Below are 25,721 nucleotides of genomic sequence, written 5' to 3' on the forward strand. Positions count from 1 at the left end.
ATTTCTACACACACAACAAAAAGTGAAAACAATGTGCCTCTCAGAATAGATGAACTATGATATATACCATTTGTGGGTATAGTTAACATATGAATGTACAAAATAAAAAACAAAATCATGTTAGGGTTACCCCTGTGGAAGAAGTCAGGGGAATAGGATTTGAAACGGACACATACGGACCTCAACTTTATTTGCAACATTTTGCTTGTCTTCTGTAGCCTTTTCAGACAAAGAGTGAAGATTCATTAAAACAGGATTGGAAGTACATGGTAATATTTATCCACACTTTTTTGTGTGTCTGAAATATGTCATGACTTTTTTAAAAAATGGAAGTGAGGAAGAGTAGATAAGTGTAAAGTAGGTAAGTCTGGCTTGAAAAGAAGGATCATAGAGGGAAGCACAATATGTGGGAAGGCTTTTGTTTGTTTAAGTGAGAAATACAGGTATCTTTTGCTCTGAACTGCACCTGTGCACATTCAGAAATGGATTATATTCTTACAGATTTTCAGAGAAATTCTTTGTTGTCCTTGCCTTCCTTTATCTGAAACCTTTCAGTCAAATAGACATACTTAACCACATAGATTCAGGAAGTTAGGAGTACTTTTACTTGAACTTGTTCATACTTGGGGCGAAATAACCAACAGAGAGAATGAAAATACGGAAGCTAGAGTGCATTTCTGAAGGGCTAAGAGTTAAGATCCAGACTATAAATAATTTACCCTGGATAAGAGGAGGGTCATTACCTCACTTACATTAGAAAGAATTTGATGGGACTAGGTTTAAATATTAAAATATTTTTAGGTGTGAGTGTGATATTGACCAAGTATTCTCAATGTATTGTGCCCCAGATTTTCATTTCATCGTGAGAAACATGAGGAACTAAGAGATGAGGGAACAAGGTTGGGCTTAAACAATGCTTGGTGGTGGTTGTGTTTTTTTGTTGTCTAGATTTTTATATCTGGTATCAATAGAAGTTACCATTTTTTGAAATACCTGTTTGAAATTTGTTTGACCTTTGCAAAGGACACAGAATTTACTGAGTGTATTTAATATTCTAGATAATAGACTTATTCTATAATACCTAACCTTTGAAAATTTATCATCCAGCCTTGGCTATTTCCCTAATCTGTCTTTTCCAGACAGGGAAAAAGAATTGCCAACACATAAGAATTTATATATATTTCAACATTTATGTTTATAATTGTTTTGTGTTATATTTTATTTTTCATATTGATAGAGTGAGAAAATTTTTGTAGTATGATCTACATTCTTCATTTTATACTTTAAGCCTAATATCCTTTTTAGTACAGAGAAATTTGTTTTTCTCTAATTATTCCATATAATTAAAGATTACTTTGGAACTTAACTATTTAAATGCATAGCATTCTTCACTTTATTTATTATCTCTTTATATTTTAGAGCTGAACAACAAAGGAATGAAGCACTGTATAATGCCGAAGAGCTGAGTAAAGCTTTCCAACAATATAAAGAAAAAGTGGCTGAAAAACTGGAAAAGGTAAGAGACACTTGTGCAAATTCAGTGTTTTGTATTACTGTCTATATTCCAACAATAAAGGTAGGAATAATTAGCATATGTTTATGGTTGAGGCAGAGAGTAACTTTTATGATCTTATAAAATCATTTAAATAAATAATTTATAAATATTAAGGATGACGTTCACTAATCCTTTTATTATCAGCAGAAACTTTTTTTATCCAAAGAGGGAAAAGAGTAGAGAGAGGAGAAGAAACAAAATATAGAGAAGGATGGAATGTGTGAGCAAAGATTGGAGCTAGAGAAGTAGAAGAAAGAAATTCATTTTTATCACTTCAGTGAAAATGAAGACAGATTAGGTACCCTTCTACTAGTCTTCCTCAATCTGCTACTCTGAGAGGGCCTTGCTTCTACCTCTGAGAGGGAAAGTTTCTTGAACTGATTCTATATAGAAATATAGTGAGTTTATTACATTCATTTATTACATTCATTTAGTATCTCTAAGTAATATCACATGGTAATGAAATATGTATAGAGAAACACCACAGTTGCATATTCAGATATTGAACTCAACAGAGAGGTCTGGTAAAGAGATGCTAATATGGGAGACTTCCATCTTGAGATAACAATTAAAGCAGAGGAAGTTTATGATTCTGTTCAAAGAAAGGTATAAAGGCAGAGGAAAGAATGTTTAGGTAGAAGGGTAGAATAAGAAGATGGGTGTTCATTTTTTTTTTTTTAAAGAAAGAAAAAGAATGAAAGAGAGAAAGAGGAAGAGAAAAAGAAAAAGAATGAAAGAGAGAAAGAAAGAGGAAGAGAAAGAAGGAGAGAGAATGGGAGTCTTGCTTTATTGCCCAAGCTAGAATGCAGTCTAAAAATGGGTATTGAAAACCTCTTTTGTGCCAATAATTGTCCTTAGCAATGGACACAGGAAGGAATAAGGGAGGAAAATAACAAACAAGCAGCCAACCAATATTTCATTTAAACCTGTGAAATGCTATGAGGAGTGATTTACTTCCAATTACATAGTCACTTTTAGAGTAGGTGTGATGTGGTACTGATAAGAATGTATGTTTTGTGGATTTGGAGTGGAGAGTTCTATAAATGTTTATTAAGTTTACTTGTTCCGGGTCTGAGTTCAAGTCCTGGATATCCTTGTTAATTTTCTGTCTCGTTGATCTAATGTTGACAATGTGATATTAAAGTCTCCCACTATTATTGTGTGGGAGTCTAAGTCTCTTTATAAGTCATTAAGAACTTGCCTTATGTATCTGGGTGCTCCTGTATTGGGTGCATATATATTTAGGATCATTAGCTCTTCTTGTTGCATTGATTCTTTTACCACTGTGTAATGTCCTTCTTTGCCTCTTTTGATCTTGGTTGCCTTAAAGTCTATTTTATCAGAGGTGAGAATTGCAACTCCTGCTTTTCATTTATTTATTTATTTTTGCTCTCCATTTGGTTGGTAAATCTTCCTCCATCCCTTTGTTTTGAGTCTTTGTGTATCCTTGCATGTGAGATGGGTCTAGATGCAGCATATCAATGGGTTTTGCCTTTTTATTCAATTGGCCTTTCTGTGTCTTTTGATTAGGGAATTTAGTCAATTTAAATTTAGGATTAATAACAATATATGTGAGTTTAATCCTGGCATATGATGCTAGCTGGCTGTTTTGCCCATTATTTGATATAGATTCTTCATTATGTTGATGCTCTTTACCTTTTGGTATATTTTCGGAGTGTCTGATACTGGTTGTTCCTTTCTATGTGTAGTGCTTCTTTCAGAAGCTCTTGTAAAGCAGGCCTGGTGGTAATGAAATTTCTGAGTGCTTGCTTGTTCACAAAAGATTTTATTTTTCCTTCACTTATGAAGCTTAGTTTGGCTGGATATGAAATCCTGGGTTGCAAGTTCTTTTCTTTAAGGATGTTGAATATTGGCCCTCACTCTCTTCTGGCTTGTAGGGTTTCTGCTGAGAGATCTGCTGTGAGTCTGATAGGCTTCCCTTTGTGGGTAACCTGACCTTTCTCTCTGGCTGCCCTTAGCATTTTCTCCTTCATTTCAACCCTGGTGAATCTATGATTATGTGCCTTGGGGTTGCTCTTCTTGAGGAATATCTTTGTGGTGTTCTCTGTATTACCTGGAGTTGAATATTGTCATGCCTTGCTAGGTTGGGAGAGTTTTTCTGAATAATATCCTAAAGAATATTTTCCAGCTTGGATTCATTCTCTCTGTCACATTCAGGTACACCTATCAAACATAGATTAGGTCTTTTCACATAGTCCCATATTTCTTGGAGACTTTGCTCATTCCTTTTTACCCTTTTTTCTATAATCTTGTCTTCTCATTTTATTTCATTGAGTTGGTCTTCGACCTCTGATATCCTTTCCTCTGCTTGATCAATTCAACTGTTAAAACTTGTGCATACTTCGCGAAGTTCTCGTGTTTTTCAGCTCCATTAATTCACTTATATTCCTCTCTAAATTGTCTATTCTCATTAGCATTTTGTCAAACCTTTTTTCAAGGTTGTTAGTTTTTTTGCATTGGGTTAGAACATGTTCTTTTAGCTCACAGAAGTTTCTTATTATCCACCTTCTGAAGCCTGATTCTGACAATTCATCACACTCATTCTCCATCAGGCCTTGTTCCCTTGCTGATGAGTAGCTGCAATCCCCTGAAGGAGTAGAGGCATTCTGATTTCAGATGTTTTCAGCCTTTTTGCGCCGGTTTCTTCCCGTCTTTGTGGATTTATCCACCTGTCGGCTTTGTAATTGCTGACTTTCAGATTGGGTCTCTGAGTGGACGTCCAGCTTGTTGGTGGTGATGTTATTTCTGTTTGTTTTTCTTTGGCAGATGCCCTTCCCCCACAGAGGTGGACCTTCCCGGGTTCAGCTGTGCTTGCTGTGAAACTCTCAGCCGTCAGCGTTTTCAATTGGTGTTTTCTTGTGGGGGTGGGACCAGCCGAGCCCGATCACCTGGCTCCCTGTCTCGGAGCCCTCTTTTTTTCTTTTCCTAATTGAATGGTCGATTCTCTCCCAGGTGCCCCAGTCACCCTCCGAAAAGGTGCCGGGATCTATCAATTTCCCTGCAGCAACCGCGCCGGCTGAAACAGCACTGCTGAGATTCGTGGCGTTTTTCTGCCTGGGAATCTCCCGGTCTGGCTCCTGGCTTCAGTTCCCCTTTCAATCAGCCGAATGGGTGACTCTGCCTCCCCGGAGCTCCAAACGCCAAGCAAAAGGGCACGCAGTCCCGCATACTCCGCACTGAGAACCGCCATGCCGGGACACCAGCTAAACAGCTGCGCCGGCCAAAAGAGTAGCTCTGGAGACCTGTGGGGCCCCTCCGCTGGGAATCTCCTGGTCCGTAGGCAACAAAAATTCTTCTGGAAGTCTGGCATCCCCTCACTCCCTGCACCTTCACTGGGAGCTGCAATCCTGAGCTGCTGCTAGTCAGCCATCTTGGATCTCTCTCCCAAAGATAGGTGTTCATTTATTAAACAATTATGAAATTCCTTTTACATGCCAGGTACTATGCCAGTATCTGGGAGATTCAGTGATACGTAACACATGATACCTACCCTAAAGAGCTCACTGTCTAGTAAGATTGACAAATATATAAACAAATAATTTCAGTATTTTGGAATAAGAAGCATAATATTATGGAAATAAGAGGTAGGTATGGTAGGCCAGGGTGAAGGTGGGGGCAGTTAATAAACTCTGGTGGGCCCAAAGAAAGCTTCACAGAGTAGGCAGTGCTTGAGCTGCTAGGGTATATCCAAGATTGTGGTATATCACCGAATAATGTTAAACAGGGAAAATTATCAAAATCTATGTTGCAGGAAGCTCACTCTGATGTCATGTGAAGATGCATTTGAGAAGTGAGAGACTTTTAAAGTCAAAGAGACTTTAAAAGACAAGGCAAGAGATATTGAAGATGAAGGAGCTGAGTAGATAGATATGAGGGATGTTAAAATTGGAGAATCTGGGATCTAGTGACCACTCGAAGCATTAGAAGTGGGCAGTATGAGAAAGAGAAAAATACAGGCTATTTTTAGGTTGCTGGTTTGAGTGACTGCTGGATGATTGCATTATGAATCAAAATTGACAATTTAGGAAAAAAACTTAATTTTTGTTTTGGAAATGTCATAGAATATCCAGGCATAGGTTTCTGGTAGGCTTTTGTATCTATAGGTCTGGATTTAGACACTGAAATCCATACTAGGGCTGTAGTTTTGAGAATTGACAGTACTGATTAAGGTGTACAAACCCTGTACATTGACAGAGTTTATATAGAGTGAGAACAAGATGAAAGATACCCTGGGAGATAAAGAACAGGTAGATTAGCTTTTGAAAGATATTGAGAAGTGACTTAAAAAATATTAGAGAATCAGGAAAGTATAGTAAGAAAAGTCAAGGCAATAGAATATTTTATTTTATTTATTTATTTATTTATTTTGAGATGGAGTTTTGCTCTTGTTGCCCAGGCTGGAGTGCAATGGCGCTATCTTGGCTCACTGCAACCTCCGCCTCCTGAATTCAAGTGATTCTCCTGCCTCAGCCTCCCGAGTAGCTGGGATTACAGGCTTGCACCACTACGCCCAACTAATTTTGTATTTTTAGTAGAGTCGGGATTTCTCTGTGTTGGTCAGGCTGGTCCCAAACTCCTGACCTCAGGTGATCCACCTACCTTAGCCTCCCTAAGTGCTGAGATTGCAGGAGTGAGCCACTGTGCCTGGCCGAACATTTTAAAAAGAAGGTAGTTATCTTCAGTGCCAGATGTTGCAAATTGGTCAAGAATAATGAGGACTGAACCAGGTATGGTGGCTCACACCTGTTAATCCAACTACTCAGGAGGTGAGGTAGAAGGATTGCTTGAACTCAGGAATTAGAGGCTGCATTAAGCCATGATAATGCCACTGTACTCAGGCCTAAGTGAAAGAGCAAGATCCTGTCTGTAAAAAATTAGAAAAAAATTTTAGAAAGATGAGGAACGAGACAGGGCTATTGTTTTTTATAATCAAGGAGTCACTGGATACTTTGTAGGGAGCAATTTATTAGAAGGCACAATCTCTGAGATGGGAGAAATGGAAACGGAGGCAGTAGAGGTAGCTAACAGACAATTCTTTACATACAGTAGGTGAAGAGGAAATAAGTGTGTGTGGCAGGTTTGCGGAGGCAGCAAATGGAAGGGGAGAAGAAAGCTAAGGTAAGGTGAAGAAGCTGTGGTAAAGTACCTAAGGGTACCCTCAACATATTAGAAGGGGGAGATGGAAGGTGCTAGTATTATAGGGAATAAAAGATGGCACGAGAGTCTGAACTATATTCAAGAAGATCAGAAGTGAGATTTTTTTTTTTTTTTAAATGAAATAGGGCATTTCTTTTCCTTATGAGAAAAAAGTGGATAAAAAATACAGAAAAAAGTTTTAGGTGGAAAGAAATTGAAGGATTTTGAATTAAATGTCTTTGGTCTCATAAGTTAAGATGTTGCTTAAGTAATTTTCATAGCATAAGGAAGATAGGAGGGATTTTGGAAACTTGAGGTGAGTGTTTCTCATAATGTAGTTGCAATAAGGAAAGTTAAGAAATTCGTAAACTTTCAAGAGAATATATAAAAAGAAGAGAGCAGTCAGGAATGAAGAGTTAATAAAAGGAAGCAAAGAAAACAAGAGTGGCCGGAGACAAGTGTAATATTGTCATGATAGCTAAATGGTAAAATATTTTAGAGGAGAAGTTACCAACAGTATTAAATACCAAGATCAAGGAAAAGGTCTGCAGTTGATTACAAAAAGGTCATTCCTTTGCAGTAAAACTGTGAATGTCACTTGGCAGTGTAAAATATTAAGGTCTCACTAGGCACTGAAATCTTAACTGTAAATTAGTTAATCAGATCACTGTTTTGAAAGCCTTGGAGAGGGTCCTTGTGGGAATGAAATATCTTAGAAGGAATTTTTAATGAGTTAATCTGTAAGGGGAGGTAGAAGACCTAATAGGAGGAATATTCTTGGGGAGAAGGAGGACTTTATAGAGAAAAATGTTAAGAGAGAGGTTTTTGTTTTTGTTTTCTTTTTACACTTAGGATTGTCAGTTGCAAACTACGCTCAGCAAAGCCCTGTAGTTAGGTGGATGTAACATAGGGTAACAAAGGAATTGGGGCAGATCTACCTAGTCTTCTCCTCTCAACACTGTATCCTGGGTGCTTTTATCTTCTGCATTTGGGGCTGTGGTTTCATTGGTAGATTTTGTGGCTAAAATTTCAAAAATAACCTCTCTGGAACATTTGTACTGAAATTAACCTTTAGTAACTCGAACACAGAAGCCCTAGATGAATTGCTTGCCTTGTCCACGTGAGGTCAGAGCACTTTTGCTTTCAGTTGATGTGATTGCCTATCCGTTACAGGTTTTCTGGACAGATAGTAGCATCCTTTTCTCTGTCCTTTGTTACTGCTCAGGAACTTCACTTTGCTTCTTTTTACTTCAGGGCTGGGGACTTAATGTATGAAATCCTTAGTCTATTTTCCTGCTTATTTCTGAAAGCACTACTTACATTTTTAGCTTGAAACACCTAAAGCTTACAACCACATTAGTATGTCCACTTAAATTATTGTTTTAGGTTCAAGCTGAAGAAGAAATATTAGAGAGAAATCTAATTAACTGTGAAAAGGAAAATAAAAGGCTACAGGAAAAGTGTGGTCTATATAAAAGTGAACTTGAAATTCTGAAAGAGAAATTAAGGTACAGTATGCTGTTGCAGAACAGGATTTTTGTGTGGAAATGAAAAAAATCTTAAAACACAATATTTTATATGTTGTAATTATGGGCTTATGTTATATAGAAGGATAGGCTTTATGACAAACTGTTTTCTAGGTATAGAATTAGAAATGAAGTAAAATGTGTTAATGCTAATATACTTGTAAATACGGAGAGATACTGATCAACACATTTACTTGGCATATATTTAGAGAAAATTAATAGACATAATGTCCTTGATAGATGACCATATTAGTTAGCTAGTAAAATGTGTATAGTATCCGATGTTCTAATAAAAATGTTTTTCAAATCATAAAAAATTACCTAGTCCAAACTTCTCATTTTATAAGTAAAGAAACAGAAGCCTCAAGAGTAGCCAGAATTTACTAAGGTCAGAAAGATAAAGTCTTCTGACTCCTATACTCTCTCTAGTATATCATATTGTCCTCTCAAAACTAATACCCATCAACTTTCAGAGGTTAATGTTAAACAGTCTTTATCACTTCAAACTGTTAATTTTTAAAAAGGAGGAGTGGAAAGCGATCAGAATAACTGGTTTGTCTAATTTTGCCATACTTCCCTTAAGGTACTGTGTTTAGTATTTTTGCCAAGGAGGAGGGAGTAAAGATACTTTTTACTAGAATATTTTCTAGAATCTATTGTTATCGATTGCAAGATCTACTTTTAAGAAAGAAAAATGCTGCCAATTACACTATGATGGAATCCCCTATCACTTAAAATTTTTGTACTTAATGAAAGAATTCTTGTATACTTAATTAGATATGATTTTTAAGTCATTATTTTCATATTTTTCAAAAAAAATTATTTTCATATTTCAAATATAAGTGAAATAAATTGGTTAAGATATTTTTAAAGCTTCACAGTTGGAGTCTGACCTTTCTAAAATGTCTGAGTTTTTCAACACAGTATTTCCCTCTGTGCCATTAAGAGTTGCTGGGCCCAGTGAGTTGTCTCACGCCTGTAACCCCAGCACTTTGGGAGGCCGAGGCAGGTGGATCATCTGAGATCAGGAGATAGAGACCAGCCTGGCCAACATGGTGAAACCCCATCTCTACTAAAAAAATACAAAAATTAGCCAGATGTGGCGGCATGTGCCTGTAATCCTAGCTACTCAGGAGGCTATGGCAGGAGAATCACTTGAACCTGGGAGGCGGTGGTTGCAGTGAGCCGAGATTGCACCACTGCACTGCAGCCTGGGAAACAAGTGAAATTCCGTCTCAAAAGAGTAGCTGATGCAGTATTTCTTAAAAGAATCCTTGTAAGAACAGAAAGTCACTGATGCTGGGCTCTTAAGCCGATTGTACAATTATGTAGAGCCAGTTTACTTTTCCTTCCTGTTTTACAAATAGAGCCAGTTTACTTTTCTCTCCTGTTTTAGGAATCCAAAACTTTGTTGGTAATACAAAATCCCTACTATGTCAGGGATTTTGGAGTTAGATATCCTGTCTTATACAATTAAACTGGGAGCAGAAATGCTTTCAAGATTTCAGCCCACCATTTACTGTGAGACACTGGGAAAGTTATATAGCCTTTTTGTGCCTCAGTTACCTCATCTGTAAATAAGAAGTAATAATAGTGCCAAGCACATAAAGTTAAGTGCCTGGCATGCAGAAGTAGGTATTTAGTAAATGTGAGCAGGTATTATTTTAGAATTAAGCTTTAAAAAACTTTTAATGTGATTAAATAAATATGATTGAAAATGAATGCATATATATTTTATTTTCATTTTTATTCTTTTTTCGTCATAGGCAGTTAAGAGAAGAAAATAGCAATGGAAAAGAAAAATTAAGGATCATGGCAGTGAAAAATTCAGACGTCATAGCACAATTAACTGAATCTAGACAAAGTATTCTGAAGCTAGAGAGTGAGTTAGAGAACAAAGATGAAATACTTAGAGACAAGTTTTGTTTAATGAATGAAAACCGAGAATTAAAGGTTCGTGTTGCGGCACAGAATGAGCGATTAGATTTATGTCAACAAGAAATTGAAAGTTCAAGAATAGAACTAAGAAGTTTGGAAAAAATTATATCCCAGTTGCCAGTAAGTATGTGATTACGTAACAGAAGAAAAGAATTTTACCAAAGTGTTTTAGAAAAGACTGTCATTTAATTTTTTCTTTCCTTTATACTTTTAGTCGTGAATTTTTCTTCTCTCTAATCTCTTTTTTTTTCCTGCACTTACCATTGTTGACTTTTTCTTAGTTTCTCAGATGCCATGTATAATGGCAAAGAATTTTTTTAAACAGCTTTCTTGAAGTATCATTTACGTACCATAAATTTGCCTGTTTTTAGTGTACTAATATATGATTTTTAGTAAATTTGCAAGTTTTGGAACAATCACCACAGTCCAGCTTTGAAACATTTTTATCATCCTCAAAAGATATTTTATACCCATTTATAATTAGTCCCTGTACTCACTCCTACCCCTAGGAAGACACTAATAGTTTTTGCGTCGATAGATTTGTCTTTTCTGGATATTTCACATAAATGAACTCATACAGTATGTGCTCTTTTACATCTGTTTTTTTGCATTCTTAATGTTTTGAGAGTCGTTCATGTTGTGATATCAGTATTTCATTTCTTTTTATTGCTAAATAGATTTCATTATATAGATATGTTACATTTTATCCATTCACTGGTTGATGGACATTTGGATTGTTTCCGCTTTTGGATATTAAGAATAATGCTGCTATGAACATTTGCATACAAGTCTTTAGACCTGTTTTCTTTCTCTTGGGTTATACCTAGGAGTAGAATTGTTGGGTCATATGGTAAATTTATGCCAAACTGTTTTCCAAAATGTCTACACTATTTTACATTCTCACCAGCAACGTATGAGGGTTCCTGTTTCTCTACTTCCTTCCCAACACTTGTTCTTGTCTGTCTGTCTTTATTATAACCATCTTAGTGAGTGTAAAGTGGTATCACATTGTGGTTTTAATTTACATTTCTTTAATGGCTCATGATGAGCAACTTTTCATGTACTTACTAGAATGGCATAGAACTTTAAAATGTTTTTATAATAATAGTCTACCACCTTTTTGCTTTGAGTTACATTTGTGACCTTATATATAAGTAAGATTAGGGAGAAGGTAAGTAAACCTATTCAGGAATTTGTAATCGATAGGTGTAAAATGAAGGAAAGGTCAGGGGGAAGTATAGGTAAATATATTATGGTTGATTTCACATATGAATATATGGTAAACTAGATGGTAGACTTACCCATGTTAAACTATTGCAAACTATGGAATTATGAACCAAAAAGAATATTAGAAATCATCTGATGCAATATCATCATTTTATTGGTGAAGAAACCTAGACCTAAGGAAGTAAATATTACCCAACTGATAAGTAGCCAAATTTAAACTAGACCCTAAGATCTTAAAAAAAATTTTTTTTTAATTGCACTTTAGGTTCTGGGGTACATGTGCAGATCATGGAGGATTGTTGCACAGGTACACACATGGCAATTTGGTTTACTGCCTCCATCCCCCCATCACCTACATCTGACATTTCTCCCCATGTTATCCCTCTGTGACCTCCCCACCTCCCCAATGTCCCTCCCTTGGCCCTGGACAACAGACCCCAGTGTGTGATGCTCCCCTTCCTGTGTCCATGTGTTCTCATTGTTCATCATCTGCCTATGAATGAGAATATGCGGTGTTTGATTTTCTATTCTTGTGTCAGTTTGCTGAGAATTATGGTTTCCAGATTCATCCATGTCCCTAAAAAGGACACTAACTCATCATTTTTTATGGCTGCATAGTATTCCATGGTGTATATGTACCACATTTTCCTTATCCAGTCTGTCGTCGATGGGCATTTGGGTTGGTTCCAGTTCTTTGCTATTGTAAACAGTGCTACTATGAATATAAGTGTGCATGTGTCTTTATAATAGAATGATTTGTAATCCTTTGGGTATATACCCAGTAATGGGATTGCTGGGTCAAATGGAATTTCTATTTCTAGGTCCTTGAGGAAGCGCCACACTGTCTTCCACAATGGTTGAACTAGTTTATACTCCCACCAACAATTTAAAAGTGTTCCTATTTCTCCACATCCTCTCCAGCATTTGTTGTCTCCAGATTTTTTAATGATCGCCATTCTAACTGGCGTGAGGTGGTATCTTAATGTGGTTTTGATTTGCATTTCTCTAATAATGAGTGATGATGAGCATTTTTTCAGTTTGTTGGCCTCATATATGTCTTTTGAAAAGTGTCTATTCATATCCTTTGCCCACTTTTGGATGGGTTTGTTTGTTTTTTTCTTGTAAATCTGTTTTAGTTTTTTGTAGATTCTGGATATTAGCCCCTTGTCAGATGTGTAGATTGCAAAAATGTTTTTCCCATTCTGTTGGTTGCCAGTTCACTCTAATGATTGTTTCTTTTGCTGTACAGGAGCTCTGGAGTTTAATCAGGTCCCATTTGTCTATTTTGGCTTTTGTTGCCAATGCTTTTTGTGTTTTAGTCATGAAGTCCTTGCCTATGCTTATGTCCTGAATGGTTTTGCCTAGGCTTTCTTCTAGGGTTTTTATGGTGTTAGGTCTTATGTTTAAGTCTTTAATCCATCTGGAGTTAATTTTAGTGTAAGGTGTCAGGAAGAGGTCCAGTTTCTGCTTTCTGCACACTGCTAGCCAGTTTTCCCAACACCATTTATTAAACAGGGGATCCTTTCCCCATTGCTTGTTTTTGTCAGGTTTGTCAAAGATCAGATGGTTGTAGATGTGTGGCATTGCCTCCAGGGCCTCAGTTCTGTTCTATATCTCTGTTTTGGTACCAGTACCATGCTGTTTTGATTACTGTGGCCTTGTAGTATAGTTTGAAATCAGGTAGCGTGATGCCTCCAGCTTTGTTCTTTTTGCTTAGGATTGTCTTGGCCATGCAGTCTCTTTTGGTTCCATATGAAGTTTAAGTGGCTTTTTCCAGTTCTGTGAAGAAGGTCATTGGTAGCTTGATGGGGATAGTGTTGAATCTATAAATTACTTTGGGCAGTATGGCCATTTTTACAATATTGATTCTTCCTAACCATGAGCGTGGAATGTTTCTCCATCTGTTTGTGTCCTCTCTTATTTTGCTGAGCAGTGGTTTGTAGTTCTCCTTGAAGAGGTACTTTACATCCTTTGTTAGTTGTATTCCTAGGTATTCTCTTTGTAGCAATTGTGAATGGGAGTTTGCTCATGATTTGGCTCTCTGTTAGTCTGTTATTGGTGTATAGAAATGCTTGTGATTTCTGCACATTGATTTTGTATCCTGGTTCTTTGCTGAAGTTGCTTATCAGTTTAAGGAGGTTTTGGACTGAGATGATAGGGTCTTCCAAATATACAATCATGTCGTCTGCAAATAGAGACAATTTGACTTCCTCCTTTCCTCACTCAATATCTTTTACTTTTTTTTCTTGCCTAATTGCTCTGGCTAGAACTTCCAATACTATATCGAACAGGAATGGTGAGAGAGGGCATCCCTGTCTACTGCTGGATTTCAAAGGGAATGCTTCCAGTTTTTGCTCATTCAGTATGATATTGGCTGTAGGTTTGTCATAAATAGCTTTTATTGTTTTGAGATATGTTCCTTTGATACCTAATTTATTGAGAGTTTTTAGCATAAAGGGCGCTGAATTTTGTCGAAGGCCTTCTCTGCATCTATTGAGATAATCGTGGTTTTTGTCTTTGGTTCCGTTTATTTGGTGGATTACATTTATAGATTTGTGTATGTTGAACCAGCCTTGCATCCCCAGGATGAAGCCTACTTGATTGTGGTGGATAAGCTTTTTGATGTGCTGTTGCAATCAGTTTGCCAGTATTTTATTAAAGATTTTTGCATCTATGTTCATCATGGATATTGGCCTGGAGTTTTCTTTTCTTGCTGAGTCTCTGCTGGGTTTTGGTTTCAGGATGATGTTGGTCTCATAAAATGATTTGGGAAGGATTCCCTCTTTTTGTATTGTTTGAAGTAGTTTCAGAAGGAATGGTACCAGCTCCTCTTTGTATGTCAGGTAGAATTCAGCTGTGAATCTCTCTGGACCTGGACTTTTTTTGGTTGGTAGGCTACTAATTTCTGTGTCAACTTCAGCCCTTGTTATTGGTCTATTCAAGATTTCAACTTCTTCCTGGTTTAGGTTTGGGAGGGTGAAAAATGTCCAGGAATTTATCCATTTCTTCCAGGTTTACTGGTTTGTGTACATAGAGTTGTTTGTAGTAATCTCTGATTGCAGTTTGTATTTCTGTGGAATTTATTGTATTTTTTTGCATCTATTTGATTCTTCGCCCTTTTCTTTTTATTAATCTGGCTAGTGGTCTATTTTGTTGATCTTTTCAAAGAACCAGCTCCTGGATTTATTGATTTTTTTGAAGGGTTTTTTATGTCTCTGTCTCCTTCAGCTGTGCTCTGATCTTAGTTATTTCTTGTCTTCTGCTAACTTTTGAATTTTTTTAAAATCTTGCTCCTCTAACTCTTTCAATTTTGATGATAGGGTGTCGATTTTAGATCTTTCCTTGCTTCTCATGTGGGCATTTATTGTTATGAATTTCCGTCTAGACACCGCTTTAAATGTGTCCCAGAGATTCTGGTACGTTGCGTCTTCATTCTCTTTGGTTTCAAAGAACATCTTTATTTCTGCCTTAATTTCATTGTTTATCTAGTTGACATTCAGGAGCCAGTTGTTCAGTTTCCATGAAGCTGTGTGGTTCCGAGTTAGTTTCTTAATTCTGAGTTCTAATTTGATTGCCCTGTGGTCTGAGAGACTGTTATGATTTCCGTTCTTTTGCATTTGCTGAGGATTGATTTACTTCCAATTACATGGTCAGTTTTAGAGTAGGTGCAATGCAGTGCTGAGAAGAATGTATATTCTGTGGATTTGGGATGGAGATTTCTGTAGATGTCTATTAGATCCGCTTGTTCCAGATCTGAGTTCAAGTCCTGGATATCCTTGTTAATTTTCTGTCTCGTTGATCTGTCTGATATTGACAGTGGAGTGTTAAAGTCTCCCACTATTATTGTGTGGGAGTTTAAGTCTCTTTGTAGGTCATTAAGAACTTAGTTTATGTACCTGGGTGCTCCTGTATTGGGTGTGTATATATTAAGGATTGTTAGCTCTTCTTGATGCATTGATCCTTTTACGATTATGTAATGCCCTTCTTTGTCTCTTTTGACCTTTGTTGGTTTAAAGTCCATTTTATCAGAGACTAGGATTGCAACTCCTGCTTTTTTTTTTTTTTGCTCTCTATTTGCTTGATAAATCTTCCTCCATCCCTTTATTTTGAGCCTATGTGTGTCCTTGCATGTGATATGGGTTTCCTGAATACAGCACACCAATGGGTCTTGACTTTTTATCCAATTTGCCAGTCTGTGTCTTTTGATTGTGGCATTTAGCCCATTTACATTTAAGGTTAATATTGTTATGTGTGAATTTGATCCTACCATTTTGAAGCTAGCTGGATGTTTTGCCCATTAATTGACACATTTTTTTCGTTGTGTTGATGGTCTTTACCATTTGGTATGTTTTTGGAGTGGCTGGTACTGGTTGTTCCTCTCCTTGTTTAGTGCTTCTTTCAGGAGCTCTTGTAAGGCATCTGGTGGTGACAAAATCTCTCAGCAATTGCTTGTCCATAAAAGATTTTTTTTCTCCGTCACTTACGAAGCTTAGTTTGGCTGGATATGAAATTCTGGGTTGAAAGTTCTTTCAGGATGTTGAATATTGTCCCCCACTCCCTTCTGCCTTGTAGGGTTTCTGCCAAGAGATCCGCTGTGAGTCTGATGGGCTTCGCTTTGTGGGTAACCCAACTTTTCTCTCTGGCTGCCCTTAGCATTTTTTCCTTCATATCAACCCTGGTGAATCTGCCGATTATGTGCCTTGGGGTTGCTCTTCTTGAGGAATACCTTTGTGGTGTTCTCTGTATTTCCTGGACTTGAATGGTGGCCTGCCTTGCTAGGTTGGGGAAGTTCTGGATGACATACTGAAGAGTGTTTTCCAGCTTGGATTCATTCTCTCCATCACATTCAGGTACTGCTATCAAAGGTAGTTTAGGTCTTTTCATATAATCCCATATTTCTTGGAGGCGTTGTTCATTTCTTTTCACTCTTTTTTCACTATTCTTGCCTTCTCGTTTTATTTCATTGAGTTGATCTTCAATCTCTGATATCCATTCTTCTGCTTGTTTGATTCAGCTATTGAAACTTGTGTATGCTTCACGACGTTCTCATGCTGTGTTTTTCAGCTTCATCAAGTTGTTTATATTCTTCTCTAAGCTGTTTATTCTAGTTAGCATCTCATCTAACCTTTTTTCTAGGTTCTTAGTTTCTTTACATTGGGTTAGCACATGTTCTTTTAGCTCTGAGAAGTTTGTTATTACCCACCTTCTGAAGCCTGTTTCTGTCAATTCATCAGATTCATTCTCCATCCATCTTTGATCCCTAGCTGGTGAGGAGTTGTGATCCTTTGGAGGAGGAGAGGTGTTCTGGTTTTTGGTGTTTTCATCCTTTTTGCACTGGTTTCTTCCCATCTTAGTGGCTTTATATATGTGCCTGTGGTCTTTGTAGTTGCTAACTTTCGGATGGGTTCTCTGAGTGGACGTCCTTTTTGTTGATGATGAAGATACTTCTTTCCGTTTCTTAGTTTTCCTTCCAACAACACAGGCCCCTCTGCTGCAGGACCACTGGAGGTCCACTCCAGACCCTGCTTGCCTGGGGATCACCTGCGGGGGCTGCAGAACAGTAAGGGTTGCTGCCAGTTTCTTATTCTGTTATCTTCAACCCAGAAGGGTACCTGCCAGATGTCAGCTTGAGCTTGCCTTTATGAGGTGTCTCTTTGGGTATACGGGGGTCGGGGAGCTGCCTGAGGAGACAGCCTGTCCCTTATAGGAGCTCAAGTGCTGTGCTGGGAGCTCTGTTTTTCCGTGCAGAGATGCTGGGCAGGTACTTTTAAGTCTACTGCAGCGGAACTCATAACTGCCCCTTTTCCCAGGTGCTCTGTCCTAGGAAGATCAGCTTTATTTATAAGTTCTTGACGTGCTGCCGCAGGTTCTGCCCAGCTGCTGTGTGAACTGCCTCGGTAGTGGTGGTCGCCGTTCCCCCAACTGAGCTGGACTATCCTGGGTCCAGCTGCGCTTGCTGCAAAACTCTCAATCCAGAGCGTTTCAGATTGCTTGTTTTGTGGGGTGGTACTGGCCGAGCCAGATCGCCTAGCTCCCTTTCTCTGCCCCCTCCCTTTTAGTTGAATGGGTGGCTCTGTCTCCCAGTGTTCCAGGTGCCAGTTGAAATGGCCACCCAGATTTCTGTGAGTTTCTGGGCACCAACCCAGCACCAGCTGAAGCCGCTATGCTGAAAACTTGTGGTGCTTTTTGGCCTGGGAATCTCCTGGTCTGTGGGCAGTGAAAATTTGTCCGGAAATGCGGTGGCCACTCACCACCCTCTGCGTTGTTCTTGCTGGGAACTGCACTCCGGAGCTGTTCCTATTCGGCCATCTGCTAGAACATAAGCTCTTAACTCCTGTTATATCTGCTTTCCCAGGATGCTGTTTATTTGCTTAGATTTTTTTTTTCCCATTTATTTATTTTATTGCATTTTAGGTTTTGGGGTTGCTTAGATTTTTAATATACTATTTGCTTTTGAAATTAGAAAGTAATCATATACAGATAACAATTTTATTTTTATTATATTTTTTTCTTTCTTTTTTTCTAACTGTGTGAACTTAGTATCCCTGATATTATTTTTTTTTTTTTTTTATTTTTGAGACAGAGTTTCACTCTTGTTGCCCAGTTTGGTTGTGCTCACCACAACCTCCACCTCCCAGGTTCAAGCGATTTTCCTGCCTCAGCCTCCCAAGTAGCTGGGATTACAGGTATGCACTACCACTCCTGGCTAAGTTTTTGTATTTTTAGTAGAGGCAGGGTTTCTCCATATTGGTCAGGCTGGTGTCGAATTCCCGACCTCAGGTGATCCACGCGTCTTGGCCTCCCAAAGTGCTGGGATTACAGACGTGAGCTATCGCGCCTGGCGCAGATGACAATTTTAAATTGGCATTCTCATTTGTGTATAAGAATTATTTCATATATGAAATATATGGCACATGCTTGTAATCTTAGCACTTTGGCAGGCCGAAGTGAGAGGATCTCTTGAAGCTAAGAGTTTAAGAACAGCCTAGGCAAAATAGCAAGACCCCAACTCTACAAAAATACAAAAATTAGCTGGGCATGGTGCGCATGCCTATGGTCCCAGCTACTCAAGAAGCAGAGGTAGGAGGATTGCTTGCATCCAGGAATTCGAGGCTACAGTGAGCTATGATCATAGCTCCAGCCTGGGTGACAGAGTGAGACTCTGTCTTTTAAGAAAAAGAAATCTAAAAACAGAATCATTTGAGATATGGTTCCAAATGTGGTAATGTATGCTTGATTGTGTGTTTCATGTAGTGCTACGAATGATATGATTAGAAAAAGTGGTATGATTTGGTTATAGTTTGAAGGTAGAAGTCATTAAGTGCTTACCTTGCTCCTTTTTATAATAACAGTCTTTTAAAATTCTGTATTATCCAAATGTGCAAAAAGGTCCATGTGCCAGTGTATCAACTTTGTAAAATCTGGGACACATATTGCCTTATCAATTTTATATTTTTTTAGAATAAAACTTTACAGGTAAAACTTCTTTATATACCTTGTCAGATCCCTATTCTCTTCCTCTCTCCTCTCTGCCATTCAGAAATGGCAATTATTCTGAAATTTCATGTGTATCCTTCTCATCTCTGTTTTAAATATTGTCACATATAGATGCATTTAGAAATATATATATATATATTGCTTAGTGTTTTTATGAAAATACTGTTTGCAATTATAATTTGTTTTTCACTCAATATTGTTATGAGATGTGTCCATATTGATTTATGTGACTCAGGCTTATTTCTTTTAACTATTATAGTTTTCCAATTATCTTAATATTTCTTATTTTTTCTTTTTTTTCTCTCAATATTTCTTAATGTATTTATTTATTCTATTGATGGACATTAACTTGTTTCCATTAAATTCATGGTTTTTAAAATTTGGAGTTCTTAATTAAAAAGCAGCTGTATCCCATGTACATAAGTTTACATGTGTTTGTTTTTAAACTTGCAGTTAAAAAGAGAAATATTTGGCTTTAAATCATCTCTTTCTAAATACCAGATGAGTAGCTTGTCAAACAAGGAAGACAGTTGCGTCGGCTGCTGTGAGGGAAGTAAACTGGTGATTTCAGAATTGAGGTACAGTTTTCAGATTCTGCAGTTACAGCAAAGAGAATGTTTTTTATCGGTGATTAAGACCCTTAATTGAGGACTTAAAAAAATATACAGAAGAGCTCAGAGAGTATTTTAATAGATACCTGTGATTCCACAACTAAGAATTAAATCTTCTTAACTAGCATTGATTCTCCCTAAAATTTGTAGTATTTGTTTTAAATCTGTTTCTCTAAATAGAAAATAAAACATTACAGGATGGATAATACCCTCTGATCCTTATGACTAGTCCCATTTTTCCCCAAAGTATCCGCCATTGTGAATTGGATATGTATTTCTCTATTTATTTTTGTATGTTTATACTCATATACACAAATATAAGTGTACTGTATATTGTGTACCATTTTACTTTTTCACTCAGCAGTATTTTAAAAAGTCACTCATATTGAGATAGATTAATGAATGGATTTATGTGGTTAGTTACTTTTAATAGCAGTATAGGATTTTGTCCTATAACAGTGTCATAATTTATCCATTCCTTTATAGGTATCTTGTTTCTATTTTCTGCTACAAACAGTGCTGCAAAGGACATCCTTATACATGTTTTCTTATACATACATATGAGAGTTTCTGTATTATATATTCCTAAAAGTGAAATTGCTGGGTTATAGAGTATGTACATTTTCAGTTTTACCATATACCATCAAGTTTGTAAAACAGCTGAACCAATTTGTAATCCTACAGTGGTATATAGGAGTTTTCATGTCCTACCTAAAGAGTTGATGAATATCAGAATTCTAATTTTTTAAATCAACTTGAAAGGTGAAAAATAGTACAGTATGAAATATTTTTATAGAATCTTTTAATAACTTTTCACTTCTTTTCTTTTGTGCCAGGATTAAGCTTGCAATAAAAGAGGCAGAAATTCAAAAGCTTCATGCAAACCTAACTGCAAATCAGTTATCTCAGAGTCTTATTACTTGCAATGACAGCCAAGAAAGTGGCAAATTAAGTAGTTTAGAAACAGAACCTGTAAAGCTAGGTGGTCATCGAGTAGGTAAGTATATTATATTGAGTTATTTTAATAAATTATATTCAGAGTTTTGGATGATATTTTTTTTTAAAAAAAACTTTATTTAAATTTTTTTTTTTTTTTAATTTAACTTAAATTCAGGGATACATGTGCAGATTTGTTACATAGGTAAGCTTGTGGCCTGGAAGTTTGTTTTACAGATTACTTCATCACCCAGGTATTAAGCCTAGTACCCCTTAATTATTTTTCCTGATCCACTTGCTCCTTCCACCCTCCACCCTCTGATAGATCCCAGTGTGTGTTGTTCCCCTCTATGTGTCCATGTGTTCTCAGATGATGGTTTTTAAAGAACAGATTTATCAACTGTTTGGTTTCTATTATCAAACATACTTAGGATAATCCGTTACTAGTTGTGGTATGATAAGATAGCAAAAGTTACTTAAGAATTATTAGACTTTGGGCCAGGCGCGGTGGCTCAAGCTTGTAATCCCAGCACTTTGGGAGGCCGAGGCGGGTGGATCACGAGGTCAAGAGATCGAGACCACCCTGGTCAACATGGTGAAACCCCGTCTCTACTAAAAATACAAAAAATTAGCTGGGCATGGTGGCGCGTGCCTGTAATCCCAGCTACTCAGGAGGCTGAGGCAGGAGAATTGCCTGAACCCAGGAAGCAGAGGTTGCGGTGAGCCGAGATCGTGCCATTGCACTCCAGCCTGGGTAACATGAGTGAAACTCCGTCTCAAAAAAAAAAAAAAAAAAAGAATTATTAGACTTTGTATTATTCTTTAATGAAGTAAAATTGACATCCGATAAGACAGTGGTCCCAACCTTTTTGGCACTAGGGCCTGGTTTTTTGGAAGACCATTTTTCCATGGACAAGGTGTGGGTGCAGGGGTGGTTTCAGGATGATTCAAATGCATGACATTTATTGTCCACTTTATATTATTATTACATTGTAATATATGACAAAATAATTATACAACTCATCATAATATAGAATCAGTGGGAGCCCTGACCTTGATTTCCTGTGACTAGACGGCTCCGTCTCGGGGTCGTGGGAAACAGTGACAGATCATCTTATGCCACACTCCTTATGGCAGGAGATTCTCATAAGGAGAGTGTGATCTCGATCCTGTGCATGTGCAGTTCATAATAGGGTTTGTGTTCCTATGAGAATCTAATGCTGCCGCTAATCTGACAGGAGGTAGAGCTCAAGCAGTAATGTGAGCAATTGGGAGTGTGTGTAAATACAGATGAAGCTTTGCTGATTTGCCCACCATTCACCTCGTGCTATGTGGCCTGGTTCCTAATAGGCCATGGACTGGTACCAGTCTGTGGCCCAGGGGTTGGGGACCCTTGCAATTAAGATGCACTAATTTTAATATACAGTTTGATAAGTTTTGTCAGGTGTTTGTGTTTTAATGTTTAACTCTTGTTACCATCACCACAATCAAGACATAAGACATTTCCGTCAAGATCCCTTATACTCCTACCCAGTTTACTTTTAGGTTTAATTTTCTGTTCTTTTTTCTATGAAACAAAAATAAAAACACCTTTTCTTAAAGTAACAGTTTAGATTATTGATCTTAGACCTGTTTTCTTTTCTCATCTAGGTATTTAAGGATAGAAACTTCCCTTAAGCAGTGCTTTGGCTATATTCCACTACTTTTTAAAATGTGTTGTATTTTCGGGCCGGGCGCGGTGGCTCAAGCCTGTAATCCCAGCACTTTGGGAGGCCGAGGCGGGTGGATCACGAGGTCAAGAGATCGAGACCATCCTGGTCAACATGGTGAAACACCGTCTCTACTAAAAATACAAAAAATTAGCTGGGCATGGTGGCGCGTGCCTGTAATCCCAGCTACTCAGGAGGCTGAGGCAGGAGAATTGCCTGAACCCAGGAGACGGAGGTTGCGGTGAGCCGAGATCGCGCCATTGCACTCCAGCCTGGGTAACAAGAGCGAAACTCCGTCTCAAAAAAAAAAAAAAAATGTGTTGTATTTTCATTTTCATTCAGTTCAAAATATAGTTATTGCTTATGATTTTATGTTTGACTCATGCTATATGTGTTTTATTTCTAAATATTTGGAGGTTTTTCCAGATATTTTTGTGTCATTATTGACGATCAGAGAACATACACTATAGAACTTCGTTTTTTTTTTCTTTTTTCTTTTTCTTTTCTTTTTTGAGATGAAGTCTTGCTCTGTTGCCCAGGCTGGAATGCGGTGGTACACTCTTGGCTCAACAGAACCTCCGCCTCCTGGGTTCAAGCAACTCTCCTGCCTCAGCCTCCTAAGTAGCTGGGATTACAGGTGTGCACCACCACGCCTGGCTAATTTTCGTATTTTTAAGGAGAGATGGGGTTTCACCATGTTGGTCAAGCTGGTCTCAAACCCCTGACCTTGTGACCCGCCTGCCTCAGCCTCCGAAAGTTCTGGGATTACAGGCATGAGCCACCGTGCCTGGCTAGGACTTCATTTTTAAGAGTGTTTTGAGACTTGGTTTATTGGCCGACATATGATCTATCTTGATGAGTGTTCCAAATTGGGAATAGTAGTAATTAGAGGTGGTAATAAATATAATATGTTATAGATTCTCTTACCTCAAGAACAGAACCAATAAAAGGTAGATAGCCTAGAAAGTGAAATATTATGGATGTAGAGAATTTATTAGAAATGGCTACTTATGCAAATCTTGAAACAAAGTGTATCTTTTCTTGTTTCTACATCTATGTGTGTTCTCATGTAATCATCTATATTATGCTTTTTAAAAGCACTCCTGAAGGCTTACTTACCTTGGAGTAAGAAATGTATATGTTTATAGTGGAGAAGGAGCATGGTCAAACAACTACTTCTGATAATGCTCAGTAGTTTTTTTGAGACAGGATCTTGCTATGTTGCCCAGAATGGTCTTGAATTCCTGTGCTCAAGTGATCCTCCCACCTCAGCCTGGGGATAGCTCAGATTACAGGTGCTTGCCACTGTGCCTGGCTACCCTCAGTAGTTTTTTAAAAAGCATCACTGAATTCTCATCAGCTGATTTGAAGAGAAAGACAGTGGGGTCAGGAAGAATTCACTCTTTGTAGCTTTCGAACCTGCATCTATATATGTAGTACATAAAAATGTTCTTAATGATCTCAAATTGTCCAAATAAATTTTATGATTAACTTCAGTTTAAGGAAACAGGACAACTTAAAAAAAGTTTTTTTACAATCATTTCTATTAAAAATTGGAATTTAAAAGGTAGAGAAAGACTCAACATCTCTGGTACAAAGGAATAGTCTTAGCTATCTAGAAAAGTGAGTGATTCAGAACTCTTTTCCTCTTTGTTATGTATTTAATTTAGAAAGTACTTTACTTATTCCTTGATTTCCTTATTGAGTGTCTTATTCTCTGTTCATTTTAGTACTCTTTAGATCAGAAACTGAACTTTGTTTATGATTAAGTCTTTCAACTATTTAAGTAGGTTTTTATTCTTGAAGTCTTATTCAGAACAATTTTCCTTTTATGTGTATTAGTGGAAAGTATAAAAGATCAAAATCAACATACTGTGAACAAGCAATATGAAAAAGAGAGGCAAAGACTTGTTACTGGAATAGAAGAACTGCGTACTAAACTGATACAAATAGAAGCTGAAAACTCTGATTTGAGGGTTAACATGGCTCACAGAACTAGTCAGTTTCAGCTGATTCAAGAGGAGCTACTAGAGAAAGCTTCGAACTCCAGCAAACTGGAAAGTGAAGTAAGCTTGGAATTAACTGGATATATGTATTAACTTTTGAGCTAGAGCAAAGAGTATTATTTTAGGGTTTTATAAAAATTATATGTTTACATACAGATTTAAAGTTTTTTAAAAATGGTAGTATGTAAGTTATAAATTATTTTAAGATTATATTTGGAAACCTTTGTGTTTTAACTTATGTTAAAAGTAGGAAAAACTCTGTAGTGGGTAAAAGATCTCAAATTTGGTGGAAATAATATTGCGTTGCAGCCTATTATTTCTTCCATAGGATAAATTAATATAGTTAATACACATTTCCAAATAAAAACTTTGGATTATGCAGTTGGAAGAAAAAGAGTGATAATAAAGGATTTAAAATTTTAGCAAACCCCAAACTTTCTAGGAAGCCTGTTTAATATGCATGTTTCTGGGTCCTGTTCCAGCAAGTCTGATTCAGTATATATGGGCACAAGAGTCTGCTTTTTTATTCCTTTTTCTTTTTTTTTTTGTTATTGTTCTGTTGCCCAGTTTGGAGTACAGTGTTATGATCATATCACACTGTAAGTTTGAACTTCTGGGCTGAAGCCATTCTCCCACCTTAGTCTTCCAAGTAGCTGGGACTGCAGGCATGTGTCACTATGTCCAGCTATTTTTTTTTTTTTTTGTAGAGACAGTTTCACTGTGTTGCCCAGGCTGGTCTTGAACTCCTGTCTCAGGCAATCCCCATCTCAGTAGCCCAAAATGCTGGGTTTACAGGTGTGAGCCACCACACCTAGCCAGAATCTGTAGTTTTATTTTTTGTATATTTCTACTGTTTAAAGAATCTGTATTTTTAAACAACCGCATGTAAACCTGATACAAATACACAAGGAATTACATTCTGAAAAGGGGATAATGAGTGGTTTGTGAATATCTTGTCTTCATTTTCACTGAGGACAGGATGAGGGTGTCTCATTAGGATAAGAGTGCCCAGGGCCGCATGTGTGTATCTTCTGCTCAACTTTCAAACCAGAGGCTGCAGTCTTCTATAGGTATACTTTTTAAATACCTGCTTTCTCAGCTAAAAGTCTGTAGTCAAGGCTGAGGAAAAGAGCTGTAAGATAGGAACTTGTGTTAATAATGGAGATGGAGATTTAGACAGTCTACAATTATAGCTACCAGCTTACTTAGAAAATTGCGAAATATTGGGATTAATAACTTTTTTAAATTATAAAAATTACACAGTCTTGTTAATATAAAAGGGGAAAAGGAGAAAATGAACCATTGGTAATTCTACCACCAGAAATAACTGCTGATAACATTCTACTATACTTATTTCAGTCTTTAACAGCTACTTTAAAAATTAGATTAGGGTATTGTCCTTTTTGGTATGGGGTCTGAGTTAAATTACTTATATTTTACATAGGTATTAGAAGTGATTCTTTGTTTTCACTTTGTTTTTCTTCTAAATTGTTGTTTATTTTTTTAAGTACTTATGTGGATTAAAAAGTTATTCGCTTTGCATCCTAAATGTTTGTAAC

The 25,721-nt window shown here is 37.2% G+C and overlaps 1 protein-coding gene and 1 long non-coding RNA gene across 11 annotated transcripts in view; both read left to right on the top strand.

Moving 5' to 3' along the window:
* Positions 1-25,721, top strand: part of CCDC18 (coiled-coil domain containing 18) — a 101,816-nt gene that overhangs the window by 16,762 nt on the left and 59,333 nt on the right. For 9 of the 10 annotated variants that reach the window (XM_032247975.1, XM_032247978.1, XM_032247982.1 and 6 more), the window contains 6 exons: positions 1,420-1,516; positions 8,099-8,220; positions 10,005-10,296; positions 19,354-19,478; positions 20,348-20,508; positions 23,999-24,222. In XM_032247975.1, the coding sequence (XP_032103866.1) occupies positions 1,420-1,516; positions 8,099-8,220; positions 10,005-10,296; positions 19,354-19,478; positions 20,348-20,508; positions 23,999-24,222 (1,021 nt within the window). The remainder of the gene's footprint in view (positions 1-1,419; positions 1,517-8,098; positions 8,221-10,004; positions 10,297-19,353; positions 19,479-20,347; positions 20,509-23,998; positions 24,223-25,721) is intronic. The other variant, XM_032247983.1, reaches the window with a different exon arrangement.
* LOC116530041 lies at positions 1,523-5,892 on the top strand. The gene is made up of 2 exons (XR_004259797.1): positions 1,523-2,214; positions 4,971-5,892. It is a non-coding gene; the product is annotated as an uncharacterized LOC116530041 (long non-coding RNA).

Source organism: Sapajus apella, unplaced genomic scaffold (assembly GCF_009761245.1).
Source record: "Sapajus apella isolate SASKATOON/1434 unplaced genomic scaffold, GSC_monkey_1.0 scaffold64, whole genome shotgun sequence".
NCBI classification, from domain to species: Eukaryota; Metazoa; Chordata; class Mammalia; order Primates; family Cebidae; genus Sapajus; species Sapajus apella.